This window comes from Pleurodeles waltl, chromosome 2_1 (genome assembly GCF_031143425.1).
Source record: "Pleurodeles waltl isolate 20211129_DDA chromosome 2_1, aPleWal1.hap1.20221129, whole genome shotgun sequence".
Taxonomy (NCBI): Eukaryota; Metazoa; Chordata; class Amphibia; order Caudata; family Salamandridae; genus Pleurodeles; species Pleurodeles waltl.
In genome coordinates, this window is record NC_090438.1 from 133,702,359 (window position 1) to 133,730,063 (window position 27,705).

A 27,705-nucleotide genomic window follows, 5' to 3' on the forward strand; every position below is an offset into this window, starting at 1 on the left:
AAAATGGCTGATGGAGGGTTCCACTTCGGAGCCTGGGATTGGTAATGAACTGACTTATCACACATAAAACACCGAAAGACCAGCGGAATTAAAGAGGGCATGGTTTCTGCAGAATCCCCAAATAGATAGTGTTGTAAGAATGGTATGGAAACTTGCATGTAAATGATATGAGGAATCCCATCTTATTAATACCCCGTCTTGTACAAAAAAACAGATGTCTGTTACAATAATATAATGGATAAATCATACCACTGGTACACTTGTCAGAATGTTGACAGTGTTTCAACCCAGAAAGGTAAACGGGTCATCATCAGGAAGGCGACTTGGGAAGCCCAAACGGCTTACTGCAGGAAAATGATAGGGGGCTGTTGATGCCTTGTAAGAGACAACAGGTAGGGCAGGACAGTAGAAAATATAGGGGGCACTTACAAAGGTAAAGCGTGTCCCATATGGAGCAGACCAGGGGTCCTAGGTCCAAAACGGAAGGATAGAGTCTAACTAATTGATTCAGATTTAATTATGAAAGCACACAAGTGAGTAGTGCCAAGAGTGTAGGGTTCTATGTACTTGCTGGCTGTTTCACTCCCCTAAGGAACAACATACGTCATTAGCTGAGCATTTGTGAGGACACCGAGACGAACATAATGGTGTGGAGCGGGAACAAAAAACAAGGAAGAAAAATCACTGATCATGGAGTGAAAAGGCTCAGCTGCTCGCAAGAGGTACAGATTGTGAGAAAGCCACTTGTCGGTGGCCAAGGGCTCACAGAAGCTCGCTGGATGTAAAGCACCACCAAAGAATTACTGTTCCAAGGAAGCCACTATTTACGAATGCAGCGTTTCTAATAGATGTGCTGGAGACAGTCAGACGACTCATTTAGGACACTGCATAAAAGTTTAATCGAAAGGTAGTGAGGGTAATTGGTGATGAATGGAACATTGCCTTTTATAAAGCAGTACAGTGCAATTATTTGCACTTTTTACAATGTACACATTTTGTACAATTTAGGGCACCTGTATGCTTATTTTTAACATTCAAGGCCCAAAGAGGACACAAGAAGCCTACACCTCCTCAACTCACACGCAACTAGCACTTCAGTGGAAGGGTGGGAGACTTTTACACGGCTGTTGCAATGATCTCCTTGAAACAGGTTCAGCCAAGAGGCACACACCAAAACAGAGGTCATGAGACCTAGTCGAGCAGTAAGGCATAACAGTGCAGCGAGAATACTGCAGAGGACAGCAATTATGGGATATTGATAGTAAACAAAGTTGTATCCCTCCCACATACCAGGCTCCTTTGAGATAAATACTTCACTTAGGCATTACTGCAGAATTGACCTATAAAGATTTAACTGGCACATTAACAACCGATTTAGATTTGCCCTTTACTGCTGTTTCCCGAACTTCTGTTGCTTTCTCTTTCAATACACAATTAGTTCACGTGACTGTTGTTTGAAAAACTCAGTAAACTATTTGAAATTGAAACATACAAAATCTTAAGTAGCTTCTCTGCCCACAGCTGCCATCTTTGACGTGTTTGCTTGAAAAAAATATGACTTCGAGAGACCTTCCTATGCCCTGGGATTTTTGCAAATAAAAAAATGAAAATGTGTGACCTTAAGGAAATCATCGGAGAGGGACTACAACACCTGGGTTGGCTGGTTTGTCTGTGAATCAGGTCCTCACTTGGGCTCCTTGAGTTAGTGCGGATGCTGGTGCAGACGAAAGGGGTATTTTTCTCCTCTTAATGCCATTAATAGGAAAATACTTTTGTAAAGGTCTTCTTAATGGAAGGCACAGACCACTTTAAAATGCAAAGTCAGCCACACAATTGAGAAGAAAAAGTCGTGTCAAGGTAGAAAGGCTCAATTCCAAACTTTGCAACGCCACAGTAGGCCTGGAATTTTTCAGCTAAAAATTAAAATCTGCCCTCATAACAGAGAAAATACAAGCAGGAAGCAAAAGCAGTGTGGCATGAAAGAAAAGAAAGGGAGAAGTGACTTAATAGGTATGCACGAATTACCGCCCAACAAAATAATAGCATCCTTCTTTATTGCATCAATGTGGACACACAGGCATAAACAATGCAAAGGGGATGCATTTTAAGTAAATGTTTAATCTGTTTAAACGTGGATGCAACAAACTGCAGCATCAGTACTAGTTGGTCGATGGAAAGGGGCAATGTGATTTTTGTACTTTAAACCTCTAAAATAGATTGTATACGTTGATATGTTGCTTCTCCTGGGACTGACCAAGTGCTCACATGAACTCACTCCTAGCAGAAGAGGGGTCAGTGGAAGAACCTCTACCAGAACTTCCCCTCAGTCTGGGATTGCCAGTGGCAAGAAGGGCCTTTATGTTAGTGCTCCTTGTATTCCTTACAGACCACAGTGGGTAGCAAAGTTGGTGTCCTTCTGCATGGAGTGTGCACAGTGCAAGTACCTTATAAAGAAGAACCACATGTGGTGGATAACACCAAGATACAGGGCACTCCATGATTCTAACACGAGACCGGTTTCTCCATCGGTAGTGCACCATTCCACTGCATATGCCTTATCTCAACGTGTGAACTGTCATGGTTTGATTAACTCAAACAACTCTACTCTTGACATGAGGATACCGACCTCAACTTGTGGAACAATTTACTGATGTATACTATACTTTACAGAAAATGGCCCTGAGGAAGTCACTGTCAATTCCCAGATGATAAAACAAGTGCTGGTTGACTAATATGTACCGTAAGAAAATCCGAAAATACTATGTGCACAAAACAACAGATGACTTGTGCTCACAATTATAATTGTAACATATGTGGTGATAATTCTAAGTAGAACATTTCCTTATGAGAACAGAGGAGAAATCTATTTGTAAAAGTTCCTAAAATGTAAATCAAAATTCACGTTCTTGTTCTGAGCTTCGCTTCGCTACTCTCAAACTAGGTTTGCGTTCCCCAAACTCTGTTACATACATATATGGGATTGTATGACACAACTGCACGTGCCTAAGCAACACATGCCTGAACAACGCAGTCGGAACCACGACCACGCCTTTACCACTCATGCCTTTTGCAACGAACTTTGTTGCAAAAGCATATGTGGTAAGCAATATGCATGGTAAATTCCACCCTGCCCTGCACCCTAACAGCAGACACCCCTGCCCTGCAATCCACCCCCTCTTTAAAACTACCCTGATCCCCGCCCTGAGACCTAAATCCAGAAAATTACCCTGTCCCCTTGCCCTTAAAACTTCCCAGCCCCGCCTGAACCCTAAATCCCCAAAACTACCCGACCCCCCTGCCCGGAGCCCAAACTGCCCACTCACCCCTAAAAACACCCCCTCCCCAAACTACCCCAACCCCTCGTTCTGAGCCCTAAATCCAAAAACGTATCCCAACACCCCTGCCCTGGGCTCTCAATCCAAAAAAGGTCCCCCACCCCTCTCCCTTGGCCCCCTGCCCTTAAAACCACCCGATCTCCCCTCACCCTGAGCCCCAAATCAAAAAAAAAAACGATCCCCCTGCTCTGAGCCCTAAGACTGCCCATTCACCCCTAAAATCAATCCCCCACCCCAAACCCGGCCCCAGCCCGATTTAACTCTCCCGATCCTTCTTTTTTCGGCTCCTGATCTGTGCCCGCCAATCCGCACAGTCAGACCTCTGCCTCAACCACGCATATGCGTGGTTAAGGCATATGCGTGGTTCAGGCTGGCTCCACACATATGCGTGGTTCAGGCAAGCGTTGTTCTGCTTGTGTACAAACAGCACACATGACTAAGCCTGCGTAGTTTAGGCCGTTTCCCATATATGGTACAAATTTAAAGAATTTTCCTTGATTATGTCCCTGCAGACTATCCTGATCACAACACCTGTGCGAAAACTCAAACAAACAAACACACTCTGGGAAATCACAGTCCCTCTCCTGTTTTTAACCACTGATAATTCCTTACCCACGTCAGAGGAGAACTCATTAACCTCCATCCAGACAGTTCTACCTCAAAGAGAGGTCACACATCGGTGGCAACAATGTCTTACAGAGGAGCGTTGGCCCTCAGAATGTCAACCATGCAGGCACAATGTAGGATCCCAGGTGATACACATTTACTCAATTAGGTTTTTTGTAAAGCTCTGCAGTCAGCAATGGGGGGCAGTAGGGTAGTAATTTGCAGAGACTAATGGTGAAGATCCAGGATGTCTATCAGGAAGGGTGGGGTGCTCCGGGACACGACCACCAACATGTTTGAAAAGACAACAAAGCCTCAGAGTACAGAGCCCTGAAGACGATCATGAAGAACATGCTGGTATGAGATGTCTGAATGGACATGCATGGAAATAGTTCACCCCAGATGAATTCGCATTAATTGCCAGGATGGCATGCTTCCATTCCTGGGACATTCCCTAAAAAAAAGTTTTTGTTTTAAGTTGAGATAGTGGGCTTGATAAATTGGAGTAAATAACACCACAAATACAAGTTGGTTTTAGGTTGTCAAATGAAAAACCAAGACTGGGTATATCGTTCACTGCCAAGATTTGGTGACCAGGCCACACCGAGGTTAGAGTTTAACAAGTTAATATGCACAAGGGATGTCTACCATTCACAGACCTGTCTAGTTATGCCGAATTTGCTCAGATCACATAGTTCTGCCAGTTCAAAATGGCTATCTCTACATAAAAGGGTTTCGCCTCTCCAACCAGGACTTTTAAACTTTAATTTCTTCTCAGGTCCCACTTCGCCTTGTTATCCGGGTTCACATACCACCTCTTCATGTCTGCACAGCACTCGAGCTCTGTTACCACAGATCAGGCTTTGCATTGTAACCCAGGAGCTGGTAGCCTCATATAAAGGCTCCTAAGTATCTTTCACCTGGGAGTTGACCTAGCTCTCTCATTCCCATCATAGCTGGGACTGATTCTTGCTTCTGCTGCTTGTGTTGACAATATTCGAATCAGACAGCGACGGTCTCTAAGAGCCTGGAGCTTTCTGGAGGGTTGGATACAATTCTATCCTGTTCAGATGTGCAAACAAAGTTACCATCAAATAAGTCAAAGAAATGGCCACAAGAGTAACTCCTGTAACCCTTTCGGACATAGTAACCTCACCATTAAGTTGTTAAAGAATTAAAATAATATATATATACGTATTTAAATAATTGCCAAGCATTTGGCATACATTATTTACATAGATTCAAATACTGTGACAGTAAAACTAAAGGGGGCAATCTAGAGTTAAGGCACATTTTTAAGCCCAAACAGTTGTCGTCAAATGAAAAGTTTATCTGTAGAAAGGGATGCTCAACTCTCGAGCCAATCAATTCCTAACCTTTTTTTTACGCTTCTAAACAACAACATCTTTCCTTCCGTGTGCGAAATGGTGATTCACCAAATCGAGTTGTCTGGGTGGAGGTCCACTACTGAAGTGGAAAAGTCCACCTTCCTGATGGAATTCTGTGCTTCAGTAAGTTTAGGAAAGCATGAGGACAGAGGAGAGAATGGGAATGGCTATGACTGTGGCCTTGCAGGCAAGGAAAGGGATAACCCGCACATTTTATGGGGTGCCCGACAATGGCAAAGCCAACAATGAAAACTGTTTTGTCTGATGAGAAGACAAGCAAGCAGCACACGGGACAAACGCCCTGTTCTTACAAACTCTAAACAGGTGGAAAGTGCTCGGCTGTAACTCTAAGAGAGGCATAGTGGCCTTCAAATACCAATTAGGCGCCTCGAAAAATCGTAGTGGTTCACAACGTTTAAACAATTTTGTACCTAAGACAGGAGACGCTTGTTGAATTAGAATTAGGATACTTCCAATTTCGTTAATTAGCGCAACATTTGCCCAAGGGGTAAGGAATTTCTCCGAGCACACCCAGAAGCTGAGAACCGGTCTGTCAGAACGCGACAGGTGGCAACCGTAGCCACGGGGTCTCCATCTCCAGCCTGCACTTTGACTACAACAAAACAATGACAGCTCAGTTTACAAGCCGACTCTTCCGTTTTTTTTCCCTTTACCATTCATGTTTTTGTTTGTCTGTTTCAGGTATCCTTAGTGTTCAGCTCTCTCTCCAATCCATACATTTCCTTTAAACCTCTTTAGAGCTATGCCTTTTCTCAGACACAAATTCTGCCCATTTCGTCACGTTTTAATATTGTGGATGGGCCAGGACTCACTGCTGAAACTTGGTTTTAAAGTTGTGTAAAATCTTCTGTATTTGTTTTTTTTAAATGGCAATTCGGCCTCTGTTTACTTTAGTAATAATTTAGGAATTGCTTACACGGTTATACTTTTTTCCCAGGCGGGTTCTTATTGTACTTACTGTTTTAAGTTCTTATGTGAAAGTGGAAAAAGAAAAAATATCAGTGTCTCAATTGTTTCACTGACCCTGGCATAAGTTGACTAAATCACAAAGCAGAAGGTAGCAAAGCTGGTGGGGTAGTGTTAAGTGCCAGGTCTGTCCCCACACTACCCAAATTTGTACTTATGCATACACACAAAGTCTGAAAATCAGGGTATGAGAATGAGCACAAGTAAACAACAAACTTTTTTTTTTAACCTAGCACGTTTTGATGGCCAAGGGTATTTTTTATTTTTACTTTTGAGGGTGGGTTTGCCTTGTGTTTTATACAGAAGCAATTCGTTTAGACACCGTCCACTGTTCCTTACTCTACACATTCTTCCTGTGGTTGTTGTTTACGAATCTGTTTTTGTCATTGGTGGTCTCCATAAAAACTATGTGCCCGCTGAGGACGTCAATGATGTCACATAGTAGTAAGACGGTGCACTCTTTGGAATCACCACCAATACCCTTGTCCTCCCTGGTCTCAGGGGTCTCTGAAGGTATTAGCAGGAAAAAACTGAAAGTTAAGGATACTTCATAACGCCTAGTTTACTTTCTGTTGTTTTTACTCCTTGTTCTTCCTCTAACCAGTTAGTGGCAATACTGGGGTACTAAGGGCAAGTGGTCAAGTCTATGATGTCATCAGAGGTCAAAGGGCTGTGATGTTTCATCAATACCCCTTGCACGCTGGAGAATCATCGTCCAGGTTACTGCTGTCCAGGCGCAGCTTGCGGGAGGAAAACGGGGCGGCGCGGCGTGTGGCAGGTTGGGGGGAGGGAGGGGAAAATCTTACCTTTTTTCCGCGCCATAGCTGCCGCACCACTCCATCCATTCTGTCTTGCATTTGCAGGCACAGGCTCCCAGCGGTCAATCCTGGCCCTGCGGTCAATCCTGGCCCTGCTCAGAGCAGCGTTAGGATAGGCTGGGAGCACCTAGCCAGGGTGTTCACAGGCAAAGTGGGAGCCTGTGCCTGCTCTCTCCAGCCCGGCAACACAGTGCCGGGCTGGAGAGACCATGTGCACATGAGTGCTTGTCCGGCCCAAGATGGCTGGCCAAACACACATGCGCATTGAGGGGGAGAGGGATGCTGTGCACTCCCGCTCGCCTCCGTCACAGCCCCGTAGCCCTGCCCCTTTTACAAAAAAACGATAATAAACATCGTCTCCCCCCCACCCAGAGAGAAGAAGCAGTTGCAAAACGTTTACAAGAAAACAATAATGAACTATACAATCCCTATTTTGCGAGTCGGTAACTGGATACCGACTTGCAAAATAGGGATGGTACATTGTAACAAGGTCCTTTTACAGTCCAAAAAGGCAAAATTTGCCTTCTGCGACCACAAAATTGCTTTGAACATCGGGCCCTAAGTTCTTACTTAGGGTAGCACAGCCTTTCATCCTGTTAAGGATGATAAATTAAAGTACCACAACGTAAAAAAAAACCAGTACAAATGCGTTATTGCTGCTAATGGCAGAGGACAAGAAACTGCTAAACAGCGTGCAGCCAGGGTCAGTGTGAAAGAAAACATGGCCCGAGCACATTAACTGAGGCACCGAGGCGGCTCGGATAAAATTCCAGCCCCACCCGAAACGCCACAGTCCAGGGGAAATGATTGTTCTCGGCCTAACCTAAGATGCAGTTGCCAAGAAAAGCAACCTTTTTTTTCTTTGCCTATAGTTCTGCCCCGATTTTCAACAACAGCTCAAGCACAACGTTATCACTTGAAGTTTAAATATTTCCTTAAAGATGATTTTTCGTCGCTCATTTGAGCACGATTTTTGAGATAGGAAATACCATGATCTTGATGATACTGTGTGCGGCCCGTCACCACACAACGCAGAGATGGGAGCGGGATATTTGAAGGATGCATGTGAAACCCTGACAACATCTCCGCCCAAGGAGGAAGCGCCGCCCGCAGTCACGCACGCGCTTAAAACTTCGAGCCCCTTCTGGCACTGGACAACCCCAGGATCAGTGGTGTTTGTAGGGACTTCGGAGAAAGACTTAAAAACAGGTCTGCGTAGAGGGACAAGTCATGTTTCTGTCTGGAACCAACATGGTTTTCATTACGGTAACAGATAGAAGGGCCTCACAGGGGAATGACACGAGTCTTAACTGGGTTAATGGATGTCACAGATGTTTGCTAAAAGGATGCACCTATCAAAAGTTCGCATTCAGGAAGTCACAGGTCACAGAAAAGTTCGTATTATTTATTTCGTAATGAGACATACACGTGTTGGATCATCAATCTTTACCATGTCTAGCTTACACATTATTAGAAAGGTTTCTCAGTTACATAACTTAGGCCAACTACAACTTGTCAAGCTCTCCAATATACACGCAGACCCACAAAGACATCAAATAGTAATCACAAAACCTCTGCAATGGGTCAAGATATAAGGCTCCTCATGCCTCGTGTCAAAGAAACAAGAAAACTGGGTTGCGATTACCAAGGCACATGCCCCAAAACCAGGGTCAGGCTAGGACAGAAAATGTGGCCTTGATTACTGAATTGGGGAGCTAAAAGGCTTGGCCATGTTTACAATTTGGGGAAGTTTTGAACTTGTAAAGAGGCGCTCTATGAGTGTTTTGCATAAAATGGAAGACTGCATGGATTTGAGTTTGCTACAGGCAATGTTTATTTTGATATCAGGGAAAGGAACAGTAAATGCTATCTCACCAGACTATAAAACAGGCCCACAAGCAGCCCAAAAATTATTGACACAACAATCAAAAACTAGAGCAGCCCAGCAATACAACCACTGACTTCGGGTCAGGTCAGCAAAAAAAGGCAGTCACCTACAACACAACAGAGCTACATCAAACACTACCTTTCAACACGAATACTCACCGACTCCATTATATGCAATCTGCAATAAAACCAACCTCAAGACAATTGCAACTGTACTCTCTTCCTATACCAGACTATACAGAAAGACTACTGATACAGATACTAGAGAACACTCAGTTGAAACTCGTGGCTATCACCCACAACACCACAGGGAACTACACTTCCCCACATTTCACTCTGCAGGGTACTTTCCTTTGTATCCTCTCACAACATGGTACTTCTTTTCCCCCGGCACCTGGGTTACCCCCCTATGTAATTTCTCACAACAGGGAAATTTATTGTCCAACTTAGCACACTAAAGGGGTACTGCCTCAAGCAACTTTACACAACAAGTTATTAAACTTCCATCTTTGCATTCTACAGGGTGCTCCCCACATACAGCCTTTAGCAGCAGGGCGCTACTCTTTACCAAATGTACATACCATGAGGTGTTTCCCCAAACAGTTAGTTTATCCCAACACACACAAACACAAGTATACTATCCTTGTATCTATGGCGACGGAATACAACTACCCTACATCTGCAACACTTGGCCATGCAAAACCAGCACATATCTACAAAAAGCGCTTGGATGGGTACTACGCTCACTTCCCAAACTGCCAATTTGACTCCATATGGCGTTGAAAGTAAATGCTCACACTGTATTCCCAAAACAACATACAGGTATACAGTGTAATCTTCCCAACCTGTCTTGCACTACTAAGCATTCAGCACAATTCTACCATTAACATAAACTGTAATTCCCAAACAACAGAAGTCAACTTACATGGAAACTTATTAACACAGTGCACGGCTTACCAATAAGATGTATATGGCATTTGTCAATACTTTACAACTAAACTGTTCCCAAACCTAAAAAACCTCCCAGTTACGGGAAACAGGCACATTTCTTAACAGAACTACATAGAATATTACAAACGCCATGAATCTCAAACAACCCAGCTGATTAATTAACCAAATGTTATATTTTAACATTGCAATTAGACAAATGCACAGGCAGACAATGTTTCAACTTCCCATGACTTTAGGACACAGTATGTCCTCATAGTGCATAGCCTCATATATATGTACAATGTTGTCAGAGAGAGCCCTACCTCGCTTTCTAAATTTAACTAGTAGGCCTTGGATAGTCTTTCCTCATGGTCTCCACACTGGTCTTAATTAAGCATCAGATTACTACCCTCCTTGGTCATATCAACGTTTACTCAGCCAGTGCCTCCTCTTCAATAAGCTTGTCTGGAATCCAAGACATTGGTGAAGCTCTCTCACAAGCAGGGTGCACTGTGATGCCACTAAGTACTACACTGTCTTTTTCAAGCCTTGACTGATTTTTGTCAGAGAGTGAAGTTCCAATTTACTTGGTGTTGGGCATTGTTGCAAAACCTCTGTTCATCATCTCAAGCTCGGTCAGGCCCCCTGCGCTGACCAGGGCTCTTGCATATCAAACATCACACACCCCTTTAGTGAAGCAGGCAGAACTTGTTCCTCTTGGCAGAGTACTGGCCGGCTTGTGAGTGACTTATGAGCCCAGCATTTCTGGTGCTTGAATTCAAATAGAACACCAACTAGCATAAAGGACACTCCAAAGGTGTGGACTAGCCTATACATCAGTCACCTTAAATGGCAAATCATACTGCACACTCACCTACACGTCTCCTTATATCACCATCACAGTTAAATCTGTATTACTTTGTGAAGCTTCATAGGTCAGAGTCGTGCTTACCCTAAAGGAAACTTGCTGCCTTTCCCATTGTCTCAAGAGTACTGCCTCCACATCACTGTCTCCATAGCGCTGTCCTTACAACATTGACTCCAAAGCCTTTTCCATTAGCTTAGCACTATAGACTGGGGAACATCACCTCAGTTTCTAACTCCCCTCAGCTGTCTCCTGGGTTCCCTCACAAGCAGTCCTATATCACCTTGTATGTTCCTATATTTCTTCTCTTTTCTTTTCATTTCCAGATTTTTGATAACAGTTATTACACTTATTTTAAATGTATTAATCCATGTCGATGTACTGTCACAATTAGTGATGTTATACCCGGACGCTTATATGGACTGTTGTGTGAAATTACTTAATAAACAGATTAAAAAAAATAAAATAAAAAAAAACAGCCTCCTCACATGGCAGAAAATGACTCCCAACTGCAATATATATATATATATATATATATATATATATATATATATATATATATATATATATATATATATATATAGTGTTGAAGTTAGGAATAAGTCCTGCCACATTTCATGTTCTATAGGAGAGGTCCCATGGTTCCTCTCATGATGTGGAAAGCTGAACGCTTGACATGGTAGGCACGATAAGAAAAAAACCTAAATATAATAAATTAACAAAATAAAAGTAGTCACTGTTGTAGTTTCAAGGATGAGTGCCGCAATTAAGAGTAATATTAAATAAATACAATGTAATGTCCATGGAAACAAGACATATACCTACATGTTGGTGGTCCCTGCCTTATTAATAGTCATCCACAAATAACAGATAACTAATGGTACAATGGCACCAAGGTAAAGTGGCACAATTACACCATCTTGGTGTGTGTATCACCGCTTCAGTTTTGACACGCAACTTCATCAGGCATCAGAACACCACTTCACTGACTCAACTGCACACTTTTGGTGTGCATATCACAATTTCAGTATCCACTTGCGAGCTCGTTATGCATGTAACTCATCTTCACTGGCTTGATTGTAGTCTCATGGTTCGGTGAACACTTCTTCAGTGGTGACACACAAGTTTGTCTTGCATTATGGATGCTCACATCACTGTTGTAGAAAAGCTACTTCACCAAAATGGCAGCACAGACAGTGGTCACATATGTCATGACATGCCCTGCAACTCCATACTCCCGCTGTGCTTTGCTTGCCACATCTAAAATGGTGGTCTGCAATGTTGTGAAGTTGGCTGCATTGTGACATCGTCCTCCACCTCTTTGCAGCTGGTATGCGTATGTGTTCCATTCTGACTGTCGTTGTGGGTTGGTTCCCGATAGTACTCCCCTCAAAGCACAGGCACAACATAGACTTTCACACGGGCAAGGCATTCAGTAGTGGTAACTTGTACCTCTTGTAGCTTGCGCTTTTCATTCACAGCATCATAGGAACATCTAGTATCCAACACTACTCTCCCAGACAGCTCTCACTCGGGCCATTGCTAAGTTCACATTAGGAGATCACAGGACACAGTAAAGTTCTCACTCTTTATTTCAGAATCTGAGCTGTACAGAATACTGGAAGCAATGCAGGGAACCAACATCCAGGCTACTAGCACCCCTCATTGTCAACCTTCCACCTTATATCACACACCATGGAATCCATACTGCTAGCGCAGGTGTTCTAATTTGAAATTTTTAATGAGTGTTTATGTATTTTGAATAATGAAATAATGAACTTTGTAGAGAATGAATAATGTGGAAAAATAATGCATATATTTGGAAATATGACCTCGAAGAATGGCTACCAGTGTTCACGAAATGTACTAATTAATGATTAATACTTATGAAATATTGAAAATGTATTATACTGATGTAGTAATATGTCATATTAAGGCTTTTGAAGTATGCTCTAGCTTTATTAATTGTAGGCCTTAACTTAGCGAGTGTCTTGGCCTAGTTTTGCCAGGCCTCGGGTAGAAGCTGTATTTCTTAGCGTTTAATAAAAAATGCTGACAGAGTGAATGAACTGTGAAATGACCATTGTCTTGTTAAAAGTGCTTAACAGAAGCTTTTCGTGAGAAGCGACTGCTAGAAGAAGATGCTCCTGTTAGTGTAACAATTTTTGTGTAATGTGTGTGAGATGTACTTTCCCAGGACGAGAACAATGAAGACACTGATTGGAGCTGAAGATGCAACAATATTGTTACCTGATGAGCCGGATGATGAGGACATCGTAAAGTGAACCAATCAACTTCATGTGAAGAATGAAATATTAGAGTACATAGATTTGGTATAGATATATTAATGGATAAAGTATAACCATACGATTGACTGACCAATAGGGAATTAGGGGATAGTTTAGGTGACTTTGATACAACAACGTGACAGAAGAGAATTATTCAGATTTGAGAATTCAAGACTTGAGATGCAGAGATTTAGAGAAGAGATACAAGATTAATTCTGCCATTGGGCTCATACTCTCTGACTGAGAGCCTGATGCTTTGCTGATCGACTGATGACGAAGACTGATTCTGCTTGCTGACCCATAGCGTTGATAGGTAGATATGACGAAGTATGACTTTTATGCCTTTTCTTTCTAGGTGCCAACTGCGCGTTTTGACAGATCCATAGTTAGATGTTTTTCCTAAATTTGTGTTCTAACTTGTTTGCATGAAGCCCAACATGCTTATGCTAATCTGACGTTAGTTAAGGGCCCTCAAAAATGACTAACAAAAACAGGGACAAATGATTGATGAATTCATTTACTGAGTTTTCATGTATGTTATATTTTTGTCACAGCTGATTCTGCTATTGATTTGCACTGTAGCTCTGAAATGTGTTGTGGTTAAAGCTTTGATTAGATTGCGTTTCTTCCGCCGCTTTGGGCAACCAGTATTGTTCATAAATGTGTTTCATTGATATTGAGATTGATCTACATGACTTTAGCATTGTTAATATAAGGGAAATAAACGTACCAAACTTTTATTAAAAGCGTGGTTATTCATGGCTGAAAGGTCATGGTGTGTGACATTTACTGACTCCATTGATTGTTGATTTTATTGATCACTAATGATTATTGAGTACTGATTATGTACTGGAGCTATGGTAAGAACTTCATAATACGAGTCATAAGGTTCATCGACCTATTCGCGTCCCCTTGTAAGTTTACTTATTAAGGTCTGACACGCTATACTAATACTACCTCACCACATTCCACACTCTGACTTCCGAATTCCATCTTTGTCAGCTCGCTCATGCAACCACACTAACACACACACAACACTATAAATACCAAAGTCTTATCGATGACAGAGGCAACAGTGGCTCGACCATGTAGAACAAATGTCTTACCCATAGCAAAACACAGAAATGGGTGAAGGGGAAATCACCCTTTTTGTAGCTATCTCATTACCGCCCACTTCTACATGACTGCCTTGGCCCAGAAAGTATAATTGCTTGTATTTCAGAAATTGTGTTATGAAATGACAGTCTGAACAAAAGATGCTTAACCACCTAAAAAGGATTCTCTTATGCCATCACAAGAGCAGCTGTTGACATTGATGACACCACAGCACATTATACCACATCTCCATCCTCTAACAAATGTACTGAAGCCTCCCTGAATACAGAAATAAAGGCAGGCAAGAAAGAGTGGCACGGTTGAGCTCATAACATAATCCTTAAGCATAACAGGAATAGTCTGGTACTGATGTAATGTTTCTCTGCTCACTCCACCCTTCCTTATGAACAATGCTCTCCTACTACAAGCACAGCACACAATGCAGATTAAGACTTCTTGTACCGTGCTGCACATTTCATATCCTTCAGACACATAGGCAGCAGTAAAACTTTCTATACTTGCGCTGCTTAGTCCACGCACCTTCTCATCATCGACAGACCCACAATCCCTACACTATGGCTGCTCTGTGACCTTCAGCTCTCTACAGTAGCGCACAGGCACATTTCAGTCGCAAACTCCCAATAATATACTGGTCATTTCACCATGGACATCTGCCTCATAGTATAATGCTAGACGCTTGCGCCTCACGGCTATTTCTGTTAGGCAACCTTTCATTCAAAAGAACAAAACAGCACTTCATCACCAATCTCCTATTTGGCAGGAAGTCCACCTTACTTAAATGAATGGACAAGAACTCAGTGCCCCCCGCCCCCCTCATTGTCCCCTCCCTCACTAACCTAATCTGAACATTCTCACTGAAAATCCAAAAAGGACCCAATCGTGCTTCAAAGCACTTCTGGGTTCCCAGTAGTATGAATATCTTATAATAATAATACAGGTATAGTGTTGTTACTCCTCGATCACCATCTCTGCAGCTCAATACATCTTGGGCCTCCATAACTTTCTTTCCCTTCTTTCGTATGCTACACTATTATAACTAACTGGTCCTTGTACTAAACCAGTTTTACCAGATCTCAAAATCCTGATCAGAACTGCCTTGCCTCCATGCATCAAACTGAATGGGCCAACACTAAGTTCATCCTGGATTACTCAATAACATCCAAATTAACCAACGTCTCACGTCCACATGTACACCAAAAACACCCTAACCAGCTCATTGGCTGATCATTATGTGACTCACTCATCTACCCCTCTTCATTCATAATTCACAGTTGTCACCCACTTCTCTTCTTTAAACTTTCCATTCACAATCACCTCCTCCTACTGCCTCAAAGTGCACTAACTTAACTTTTGATAACCAGTCTACCCAACAATTACGGCTTCCGGATATGTACTTCACTGAATGATTTTACTTACTTCTTTTCAAAATCTTTGTTTGAAAACATTTTCTTATGAATGTGTTTGTCTCCCTATCATTGAAATGTGATTTAAAACAAATTATCTAAATCCTGGCTTTCAGCGTGCTAGAACATTCTTAGCGTGCTAGAACATCCTGCAAGGTGGAGCAGAGAGCATGGTGAAAGCAGACGGCCAAAGGGAGAATATTAAACCAATGCTAAGTTGGTTTTGCATTTTTTCTTTACGATAATAAACGGGATTATCCTCCAAACTTTGCACCACTCAAAACTGCAGGGATGCCTTTGAGGGATCTGGGTCATATAAATCTCAAGGGCATCCCCTACCACATGCAAATATGGTTTAGCGTCCTGTCCTCTGCAGCCCTTTTAGCCATGTTTAGACACTAATCAGCCCTTTTCCATTAGAATCCATCGATCCCTTGTCTGAGAACACATTAGTCACTGAGAGGGCCTTTCCCCCAGGGTTCTCCACGTTAGCACAAGTGGATTATAACTGAGCAGCCTGCGCGGTACAGCCCATTAATCAGCTCGCGCCATAGATTACTGGGTCGATACCATGTTTATAGGATGGTGCATAGTTCACAAATCAAAAAGCATGCTGTATGCAAAGGAACCAACTCGGCACTCCTATGCTGTGCTAGTCCTTGGAAGCAATACATGATGATTACCACCATATATGCAACACTCTTCAAACACCCTGTCAACTAATCAGTGTATGCCAATTTTCAAAGAGACAGAGCCATCATATGTGTCTTAAATATGTTTGATAGTTTTTTCACATTTGTGTTTTCACTCAGACAGTCGCAGGAACAAGCTTACCGTCTGTGGCCCTTACGTAGCCGGATTCTTCGCTTGCTCTGTTCTATTAGTGATGTGCTGCCAAGATCCCTGAGGTGATGTGCATTGTGGAGGAGAACGTGAAGCCTCACAGTTAAGAGCTACTGTAATGATGATGGTCTTCTCCTCTTGCAGGAGAAGAAAATGTATCTCTTACTAGTAAGTTACAGATAAATATGGGATACCCCATGCACACACGCCCTACTGGTGTTAGCTACCTCACACTCCCTGCTCTGCCTTCAGGTGTTCACACTTTGAAGGCACACAGGAGCTTCTCGTTCACTCACACAATCCAAACTGGGGCGCGCACTCATCATGAATACATCTCAAACACGTGGAGCGCAGGAAACCATTTGCCTCCTTTAATACTATGTGGATAAAATGGAAAACACCCTCTTTCCGCCCTGATTCTCATATGTCACACACCGATCACACGTGACTTTCCACTACATCAGGGCTAAACACAGCAACTTAGCTTCAGAAGGAATTCAAATTATACATTAAAAAAAAAAAAAACACAAAAAAACACTCGAGAGATTTCAAAATATCTGAGTAAAATTTCACAGTGGACATTTCTGTCCTAAAATTTTACAGGTATGGCTGAAAATGGCACATCCACACCACCCAGCAATAAATTTTGTCAAGGCATTACACACCTCTAAATTAAAGATGGCTTTGGACACCCAACACCCCATCTCGTAAATACAGTGCTACAGCAAGTTCCTATGCTAACCAGTTTGAATACCACGAAACAATACCAAAGCCATACTTCAGCATTAGCCCAAATGAATATGTACACAAGCTACTGTCCTCAATTGAATGCAGCAGGACTTAACAACTTCTCCAATGTCACCTCGTGTACTGGTCTACCCTTCGGACTGCTGCATTTTACAGGAGGTTGTGGTGCCTACTTTGGAGGTCTTTGTTGCATTTTCACTTGTTACTGATTACTAGTCAGATCACAGTCTAGTGGAGCAATACCTAGCTGTGGTACCATTTACTGCCTCACATATTCTATCTTCCCGTCTGCATGTGAGCTTAGAGGGAAAAGGACGGACCAGTTAGAGGGTTGGTTAAAGAACAGGGGACATGAAGTAGCAGCTGGTCCTAAAACTTTTCTGTTGTGAGCTATCATCACCAATGGAGACTTCAGACAGGGTGATCAATTTATCGTAGGCAACACCAACACACCCACTAACAGTCAGAACCAAGAGCTAACTGAAAATAGATCACGCGCCACAATATCCTAGCTATATCACTCTATGGACAAGCTAGGATAAAGGAAGAAAAAATACTCAGTAAATAAAATGCATCATGACACATTTCTATACCTAGTCACGGCCCTTTTGTGCCTTCTCGCTAACAGTGTGGGAAGGCCAAAGGTCTCAATGCAACAAATAGGGGGTACTAACGCCCCAATAAATGTGTCCGGGGGAGCATCAGCTCCAACGAACATGTGTGGGGTTAACCACTGTCTTCAAACAGATGATGTGAAATGGATTATCAGTTGTGTGTAATTGATTCCTCGCGATACAGTGCTTTAACACAGGATAATGGCCCTGCTGCGTTTACCCATCGCTTCTGTCGTTTGTAGTCATCAGTAAACCACAGCACAGCTTGTATTTCCTCCATACTACATACACAGTGGTCTGTATGGAGCACTAGGCAGGAGGGGCTGGTGCTTCAGTGCGACACGCTACATGTCTGGGAGCCACAGTTGCCAGCTTTCTATGTGCACAAAGGGTATATCCCCCCCTGTTTACAGACAGAAAAATAAGACAACGCCGAAACACGTTGAAATAACAAATAACCACGGCCGTCACATGACAAAGCAATAACAATGTTTATTCTGCTCCCCCAAGTTGAACGGCTAAGACTGCGGACCATGTATCAGTCAATGATCAACAGAGAATCAATTCAAAACGAGTTCAAGTAAGCCCTATGCTGGGCATAGCTGGTGAGCCCTGCACCAGGTGAATGCCTAAGAAGAGTTACTTACACAATATATTTAATAAATGCATTTTTTAAACAATTCTATTTGAGCCGTACTTCTTTTAGACATAAGGGAATTATTACCCCTGCCACCATTTCTAGAACGCATACCCCTGAGTTCCAGTATTTACTGAGATATACAGGCACTCTGTGCTACCAGAGCTCAAACACAATGCTTTTAAAACCACCGAGTACTGGCACAGATTTAGTCTTGTCAATCATTATGAATATTTTAGCTATTTTGGTTACCCATGAGTGCATTATTTCCTTGGAGACGGAAGGCACAATGATACATCTCGTTTCAATGCAGCACAACAATAGGGGACCTCCAGTTAATGTTTGTTTTTCTTCCCTTGGAGTCTGCCCCATTGCTCGCCTCTTATAACATTAGCAAAAGCCATAAACCTGTTTACTGAATTTGGTCGTGCCTACTTAAGGGACTTGTACGAGACAGCTCATGATCAAAGACAAAGGCTAGCCACCATTCTCACAGTATTTAGGGGCGGACCAAACTCTAATATGGGGGCAAAGCGCCATCATATAGAAAAGTCGCCTACAAATGCGGTGGCCTCCATGCAGGCCAAGTCATCAAAGATACATGCTACTGCTGGACCACCGAGCATTGGTACCTCAGTTACTGACTGCAAAGTCCTTTCCATTCTAGTAGCAAAGATTCTACCGCTGCGTTACCATCAGAAGCTGAGATCCTCGATCATAGGGGTCGGAGAACATTCCATAGTGCTAAAAAGATTATACCCCATTTGTAGCACCAGAAGTCAAACCCCTCAGTCGTAGGAGTACTTTCCACGGCCCTAAAAAAGATTATACTTTAGCTGTAGTGCCAGATGCCGAACCCTCAATCATAGGGGTGGGAGACCTTTCGATGGTCCTTACAAAGATTGTATCCCAGCTGCAGCACCAGAAGTTGACCCCTTCAATCATAGCACATGAGAGAACTTTCCACTGTGCTAACAAGTATTTTACACCAGATGTAGCACCAGAAGTCAAACCCCTCAATCGCAGGAGTGGGAGAACTTTCCACAGTCCTAAAGAGATTATACTTCACCAGTAGCATCACATGGCGATCCGTAGGCACGGGAGGCCTTTCCACGGTTCTATCATAGATTATACTCCAGCTTGAAGCACCAGAAATTTAACCCCCCGATCGTATGAATGTGGGAACTTTTCACTGTGCTAACAAAGATTATACTCCAGCTGTAGCACCAGAAGTTGAACCCCTCAATTGCAGGAGTGGGAGAACTTACCACTGTCCTAAAAAAGATTATACTCCAGCTGTAGCACCTTAAATCGAACCCCTCAAATCGTAGGAGTGTGGAAACTTTCCACTGTGCTAACCAACATCATACGCCAGCTGGAGTGCCAGAAGGCAAATACCTCAATCATAGGAGAGGAAGAACTTTCCATGGTTTCAACAAAGATTATGCCCCAGCTGTATCAGTGGAAGCCACGGTCCTCAATGATCGAGGTTGGAGAACTTTCCACTGTTTCTTTGTGTGTAGCACGAATTTTCCTGCCAGCTTGCCAGGATTAGTGAGAGCATGCCTTTTTCCTTTGCCCATCTCACTCAACAGCATCTGCCTATTTATACAAACATCACAACTCATCAAGGTCTAATTTGCAGGTGCCAATGCCTGGGAAGCGAGTGATTATAGTAATGTGCATTATGCACACTTCAAAACAAATTAGTCATGAGGATTGAATCAGCAAACCCTCACTCATCAGTGGCTATGTTTCCAACCTCTCCCTCTCCCTCCATCAAGGATTCATTTTTAATACCAATAAATATATGTTTCCTTCCATTTGGAAGGTATGCGGTATTGTCCAGGCTATACATTCAATGTATTCTTTTCCACAGGGGTGGCTCCTCCACTAAGGAGGAGCGTTGCCCCCTGCTTTCAGCAAAAGAAAAATAAAAGGATAATACCAATCCGTTATCATTTTATTTTTGGCTGAGCCAGGATAGTGGGGGATGGAGGGGACTGAAGAGAGTAGTGGTATGTGCACCTTAAGTGCGCACGTCTGTTTGGCCGGCCGTGTTGGGCCAGGCAAACAGACATGCGCACTTTGCATTTCTCCACCGGCTGTATTTCACAGCCTGGAGGAGAAAGTGCACAGAGTGCCACTCCCCCTGTGAGCGCCGAACCAGGCCACTCACACCAATCATGACGCTGCCGTCATGCTGGTGAAAGCAGCATGGTGATTGGCTGAGGAAAGCCTGGAAGCCTATATGCTTCCGAACCAACAGGAGGATAGAGATGAACAGGTTTGCCGATCTGACCAGGTAAGTATTTTTTTCTTTTTTACATTTTTTTTAATCCCTGCCCCACCACCCCTGTTCAGTGGCAGCTGCCTCTGCTTTTCCAGTAGATATGTTCTTCCTATTTATTCCTACGCACTTCTTTCTCTAACCTCACTAAAATAAATGACTGTTTAGTTTTAAAGCGAGAAGGTTATGGTGCTTATGTTATATCAACACGGTGTTTGAGATTTCTGTTCTAAAATGAATCACGTGGGGAAGAGAGGGCACAGCTGCCGAACAGCTTCAGGCCCTAGCGCTCAGCAGGCGGCTTCCAATCAAGACATTCTTCTAACTCCAGACAGTCTAGAACCAGCTGTTGTGCGTAACTCTATGACCATACTAGGCTTTCATGTAGAACTCTGCGCTGACTGCTGAATCAAGAAAGATTACACTTCAAAACTCCCTAGACCGGTGGTTGTTGCTTGAATAATTGATGTTAGCTGGTGTCCATTCATTAGGACCCTCACGAGTTTGGTGACTTTGCAGATAGTGACAGACGTCTGTGCTGCGGGAGGAAACTGCATGGGTGTGAGTCCCTTGTTGCAGAGAGATATCTTTTAACAGGCCTGCTCACATGTTTGGGGACCATAACATTGACTGTATGGGACACTGAGGCCCCTTACATCTATCACACACACAAAAGAACTAAATGAATTGAACATTGACAGCAAGGCATCTACAGGAAGTGGCTGGGAGGATATGCGAGAAAGGGAAACATGGGGTGGGGTGGTCTGTGCACAGCTGGCCCAAAGCCAATGCCCGAGCAACTAGCCGCATGAGGTTTGTGTTTCCACAATGAGACCATAAGGCCAGTGCAATTTAACATACTGGCTTGCACTGAAGGAAAAATGGTGAAATAAGGTAACCTGCTGCCCACACTAACATTTATTTATGTTCATGTTTCGCATGGCTTACCAAATGAGTGTCTTTTTGCTAGCAAGTTAACTAGAGAGAGCCCTCACCATGCTGCCAAACAATTCACCTGGCTCTCATGTTCCTTGCTGTAGAGCTTAATTTTGGTACAACCTGAGATCATAGGAGCCTGGTACTTGATCTATCAGTTAGGCACGAGCGTACCAAGAATTACAGAGGCACCTGCAAGCCTCATTCATACATTTCAAATGGCGTGCACTTCTATAAACGGCCCATATATAAAGTACACATCCATGAATTTGCCTCTGGACTACCCAAGGGACGACCCTAAAGCATGAGTTCTAGTGGGTCCCAGAATTATGCTGGAATCTCAAGACACGCATTGGTGCAGATGCAACCCTTCCTCTTCCTCTTTGGCAGCAGGTTCAGTGGAACTGTCATGGCACAGGATGGTCTGCAGGGTTCTTCAAGCCTGCCTCTGTTTCAACGCATATGTTCGTCTGCTGGTTCAATTCCCACAGCAATTTTGAGTGAACCTGCAAAATCATCGGACGACACTCAAATGTACTTCCAATCCAAACAAGCATTGGCAGAGCCAACACTTCTGGGTCTGATGTGCCAAAACATGGAGTGCTAGCATAAAAGAGAAACGCACATGGGAGGGAGCCAGCAAGAGCAGACACGTCTGCTTATAGCTGTAAACGTAGCTTCTCCCTATAGCTAGTTCTGTGTGGTATCAAAAAAGTATACAAATATATTAAAATAACTAAATGTCACCAAACCTTGAAGACATCTTTCTTTATTTTTTTTGGATCACAGAAAAAAAAACTTGGTTGACAGCTGTAATTCACAGAAAATATGTCATGCTTGTAAATAATGACAAGTAATCTCTAGGTATGACATCGGTCCAGTGAACTATGTTTTTCGAAACCAATGCATTGCCAATGGTCAAAACGAAGTATTGAAGCAGCCTTGGTGGAAATTCCAGCTGAATAGTTACAACAGGTTTCTACTGGATCCACTTACAGTTTTGCTGGCCATTAATTTACAATTTTATGCGGCGAAGGAAATACTGTGTGGTAATACCACACAGTGTATTACAATCGCTGTACGGTACTACCCTCACCACTGCTATACCATTACAAGTCTCTGGCCTGGAATGGGAAGTGACACCCTAGATGTGATCTTACTGCACATGTAACCACAAGTTTTTGAATATCCCCAAGTCCTTTTCTGGGCACATGTTCCAACTACTTTTAGCACGTGGACAAGTGTCCAAAAATATAGGCCATACGTCCTAAAGTAGAGTACCGGTCACTTGTAAATGGGCCCTAACCTGAAGCTCATGGCCACTTTGACTGCTCCTGGAGTGTAAAATACTGCATTGTGACGGTTTAATGGGCTCCATGTTGCTCTGGTGCCACTGCACAAGCTGCACCAATTATAGTTACGCACCTGGGTGGAGAAGTGTGGCTCAATGGTTAGAGCGGCAGACCCTGATGCAGAAATCTAGCCTGGGACCAGGGTTCAATTCCCGCCTCTGCGGGTCTTGGGCTCAAGTTCCTCGGACCTGATAATTCTCGCATCGGTGCCTAATATAATCATGGGTCCCACACTGTAACTCTGGGCAATAGCTTGCTTAATCTCCACAATGGACCCAACAGCGCTGGGATGCCTGGCTTCACCTTGGAGGTTGCCCAGGAGTGGACACCTCACAGGGAAAAGCCAGGAGGGGTTCCACAGCAGTATGCGTACAGCGCCTTGAGACCCTAATGGGTGAGTAGTGTGCTATACAAGTACGAAGTTTACCTGGAACTAACTGGTGCAGGAAAAATTCCATTGATCTCAGTTGCATGTTTGACCTGGTCATTGACGTCCCATGACGCCTGTTGGTGTTTAGTTGGGATCTGATTTAACCAGTAGAATTGCCATTGTTGCTTCACGGAGTACATTTAGTCCAATGGTCAAAACCCCAAAGGCGTAACCTGATCCAGCTGGAAATATGTATAACCGATGAACGGGAATCTTCTGCAGGGATGCTAATGGATGCCATTGTCATATCTGACAACTTTCATTAAGGAAAAAAGCAAAGGGCTCGGGCAGAACAGATAACCTGCTTCTATAAGATACATTTTCGGGTCGTGCCGAGGGTTGCCTGACACCAAGGGCGTAGTATCAATTGGTGCAGCAGGTGCAGCGGCACCGGGGCAGCGAGGCCTGAGCGGCCCATTCATCCCCGCTAATTGATTTATTTTACAATCCAGACAGTAGCGAGTGGGTCCATTTCTTTCCTTGCTCCAGGGCCCAGGCGCGCCGGGGCTCCTTGCCAGGGCTCCTGGTCTCTGTGATGGGGACTATCACAGGACGGAGTTGTCCTCTCACGCTGGCGTCGAGGCAGAAGGAGGAACTTCGCGCCTGCACAGTGTTGTCAGTTAAACCGACAATGCTGGTCCAGGGGGCTGCGCCTCTGCGCCGTCATCCGTTAGTTACGCACCAGCGTCGGCCGCTGGCTGAAAGGAGTCGCTTCCTCATACTTACTGGCAAAGGACGGCAAAAAAAAGCCAGCATCAGCAACCACAAATGCGAACAACAACAGTATGGACGAAGACAAACGAGGCAGCGTGTGCAGGGCTAGCTGCTGAGCTGTGCGTGAGTAACATATGGCAGGATCCTAATGCAGCCCTCTGGGGAAAATCAGACAGAAAGTGCATTACGTCGACAGTTCCAGAAGAGTGAACAATAACCCCTACGCCTGAATAGCATTTACCATAAATGTGCAATCCCATTATCGGGTTACCGTCTAACTCTATGGGGAGCTGCCGTGTGCCCCATTTCACAAGGTCTCCTGCAAGCCTGGCTTTTTAGCCAACAACATTTTATATTCTGGGCAGAGAGGCGTAACTCATAAGTGTAAACCGTGGGAGCGCAATTCGTTTAAAGTAGCGCAGAACCAATGTTACACGTGCACCGAAGGCTTTGGTTGGACTGCATCACGAAAGGGGCTGTACAGGGGCAGGCTTCAGTGGGAGGGGGTGGGGGTCCTCGCCACGCGTGCACCACAGGCAGGAGCAAGGAACAGTACAGCAGGGGCAATTTCTAACTTTGCATGGACACTCCAGCTCTGGTCTGTTGAGCTGTTAGCCCTGGGCATGTTTACCACTTTCTTACTTTCTCACACTTCATGATCCAACACACTTCTAAGCGCTGTGTCCCATAACACGATAACCGCACCTCTGTGGTCATGACGCACGGCATGGAAGAACTTCACACATAGGTTCAAAACACAGACAACATTCTTCCAACTACACACCCCACATGGAGTGCTGTGCTACTCGTGTATGCAATAGCTTCAGCACCCTACTTATGGACAGTAAGTGCTACATAAATACTGCACTGCCTTGCCACGGAACCCCAAAACACCTGCAGTAATTGGATAACCACTTATGATGCTGGGAGTTGTGCGGTGGCACTGACAAAGGGGAACATTAAAGCGCAACATGAAAAGTGTTAGTCAAAAACCCAGGACTGGTTGAAGGTGACACTCTTGAGGTGGTGCCAGTTGACAGATATGTCCTATTTCCAGTAGTACGGCAAGGGTGCCCTGGGCCTCGGAGCAAGCAAAACGGCCTCGTGGACTGCTGCTGGGGTAGTAAAATACAGCAAGTATGGGGGTTCAATGGGCTCCTCTAGGCTCCGGTGCCACTGCACATGATCCATCAATGGTAGGGACACCCCTACAGGTCATGTCACTGCCAGTCCTGGGCTTTCCTTCCACACACGTTTAAAATATTGTTTTTAAAAAACACTTCCCATAGTAGAGTTAATATTATATAGCTATGCAAGCACAGATGTTATAGTCACCCCGTGGTACTCAATTTCACAAAACTGACTGTCCTCACAAGAATGAAGGGCTAAGTCGGCCTTGCCTGAATTACATCCTGCGACATGCATGGCTGGTGGAGACACACAAACACCTCTCAGAGATACCATGTACACAATTGAACTATTTTGCATGTGGCTATCACCATTGCTCAAGTGAAGTACAGACCACTATTATAACTGCTAGAAAGCATTATGTTGTTAAATGTCATCATCAATAACATGGGCCTTCAAGTAACTTAATATCATAGCTACCAAGAGGGGCTCTGAACTTCACGAGGCACCAGGAAGATGCAGGGTGTTCATTCCTGGGTGGAGTGCCTTCTTTGCTGGTCTGATATGAGGTCCTTTTCGGGTGCGTTTTCGAACACACGCACATTGTTTTGGTGACAGACAAAATGACTCTGACTCTTTGTGGTCAAAAACAAGAGGCTTTGGGAGCACTTCTCGTTAATGCTGTGCTTTTCTACACTCGTTGGCCTGTCGTCCTCCATTTTGCCAGTGATTAATTTGCATTTTTAACAGGATGTTCAAATACCTCTTCCAGTCTTCTTGCTTATTGTGCCTAAGGAAACCGAAGATCTGTCATCCAAACTAATTCGACAATATTGTGTGAAGCTAGACAGACGGGTTCGCCTTAAATTCTCAATTATAACTGTGCGAGTCAAGTGTTCACCGCTGCGCTTCAGAGATCGGAGTGCTGACTCAGCCTTTCTTTCTCACGAGATCGATAGATAGAGCATACTAAAATAGTAACAACACCTGCTATTTACCATGCTACAGAATGTGAAACTGTAGACTAGATAACAATGAGTTTCTAATACAAAACAAAGCGCCTAGAAATAACCGATGTTAAGCACTACGGTCATAGACGCGCCTATGTACGCCTTGCCAACGTTCACTTAGTTACTGAAAACACCACAACGTGAAAGCAAAACAACTAGAAAAGGAGAAACGTGGGACTTTCAGTGGTAGTCTGCTAATTTGCATTACAAAACACCGACAATTATACGTTGTACAACTGAATGCGACGGGAGGGGGTGGGGGGGGGGGGTTGGGGCGAGGCGATTCATAAGACTTATTATAATGAAATTTGAAAAACAAAACTTCCCAAATCGTAAAATGCATTGACTAACATGAAAACGGCTTTCTGGCACCTAAAAAGAAACGATTACGACCTGACCAGTCCCTAGGCAGCATAAACAAGAGTGTGAAACAACAGGTGAACTCCCTGCAGCCCTCGCCTGTGTCCACCACCGAGCAAACTCTGCAGTTAGGATCTACATACGCGCATTTCCGTTCCTGTAGCGCTAACAAGCCGTCTTCTGGGCGCCTGAGTTGAATGAAATGCGCTGTTTAAAGTAGCAAAGAGGTATGAAAATATTCACTGCTAATTATTTCAACAATCGTTCAAGGCAGCCTCCGCCACCCCCACCAAAAAAGCTACACCGCCCTTCATCCTTGCAGCGCTGTCACACATTGCGCGCGGAACCCGAAAGGAGCAAAGCTGCACCCTACTCACGTATCTCTTCAGCTTCTTCTCCGGGGGGGATTTGATGAGCCAGCCCGTGCAAACCACGTCCCCAGCGCTCATTTTCCCCCCTGAGAACGAGGGGCGGCAGATCCAGTGTGTGGAGAGAGTCGGTCCTGGCTTAATTTTTTGAAACCCAGCAGCAATCGGCTTCCTCCAGCTGTGCGCGAGCGCTGCCGCTGTGCCGCCGGGAGGAAGTCCTCGCTGACATTGATGGCTGACACGCCGAGCTCCCCCTCCCACCCAGCCCACAGCGCGAGGCACGTGACGCGCCCGGGACCGCTTGTAAACAAAACGCAGCACGTGCACGATTACCTCAGCGCTGCCATGTGGGGGCCGGGGTTCTTGCAAGGCGCTCTGCCCCTCTTGGGCCATTGGCACTCTCAGTCCTCTGTACCTGCGTCTTCTCACAAACCCGAGGGACTCAACTGCTGGGGTTAATACGAGCAAGTTTACTTAATAGCAAAACACGGTACAGTTATGATAATTAGAAATGCACGATTTGTAAATACAGAAAACATACCTGAATCGCTGTGAGGCAAACTAAATCGACTGTGATACAACACTATTTTCTATACCTGCGTTCTCTGCTTTAGTCGTAAATCAGATTGTGGCATTTTGCGCCGCTGGTCGTA

General features: G+C 44.1%; 1 protein-coding gene across 1 annotated transcript in view; it reads right to left on the bottom strand.

Annotated features, from left to right (window-relative positions):
• The window catches only part of GAB3 (GRB2 associated binding protein 3), a 293,254-nt gene extending 265,920 nt beyond the window's left edge, over nucleotides 1-27,334 (bottom strand). Inside the window, exon 1 of the mRNA XM_069211804.1 lies at nucleotides 27,062-27,334. Within this exon, the coding sequence (XP_069067905.1) occupies nucleotides 27,062-27,133 (72 nt within the window). The 5' untranslated portion in view covers nucleotides 27,134-27,334. The remainder of the gene's footprint in view (nucleotides 1-27,061) is intronic.
• Nucleotides 27,335-27,705: the final 371 nt, after the last annotated feature.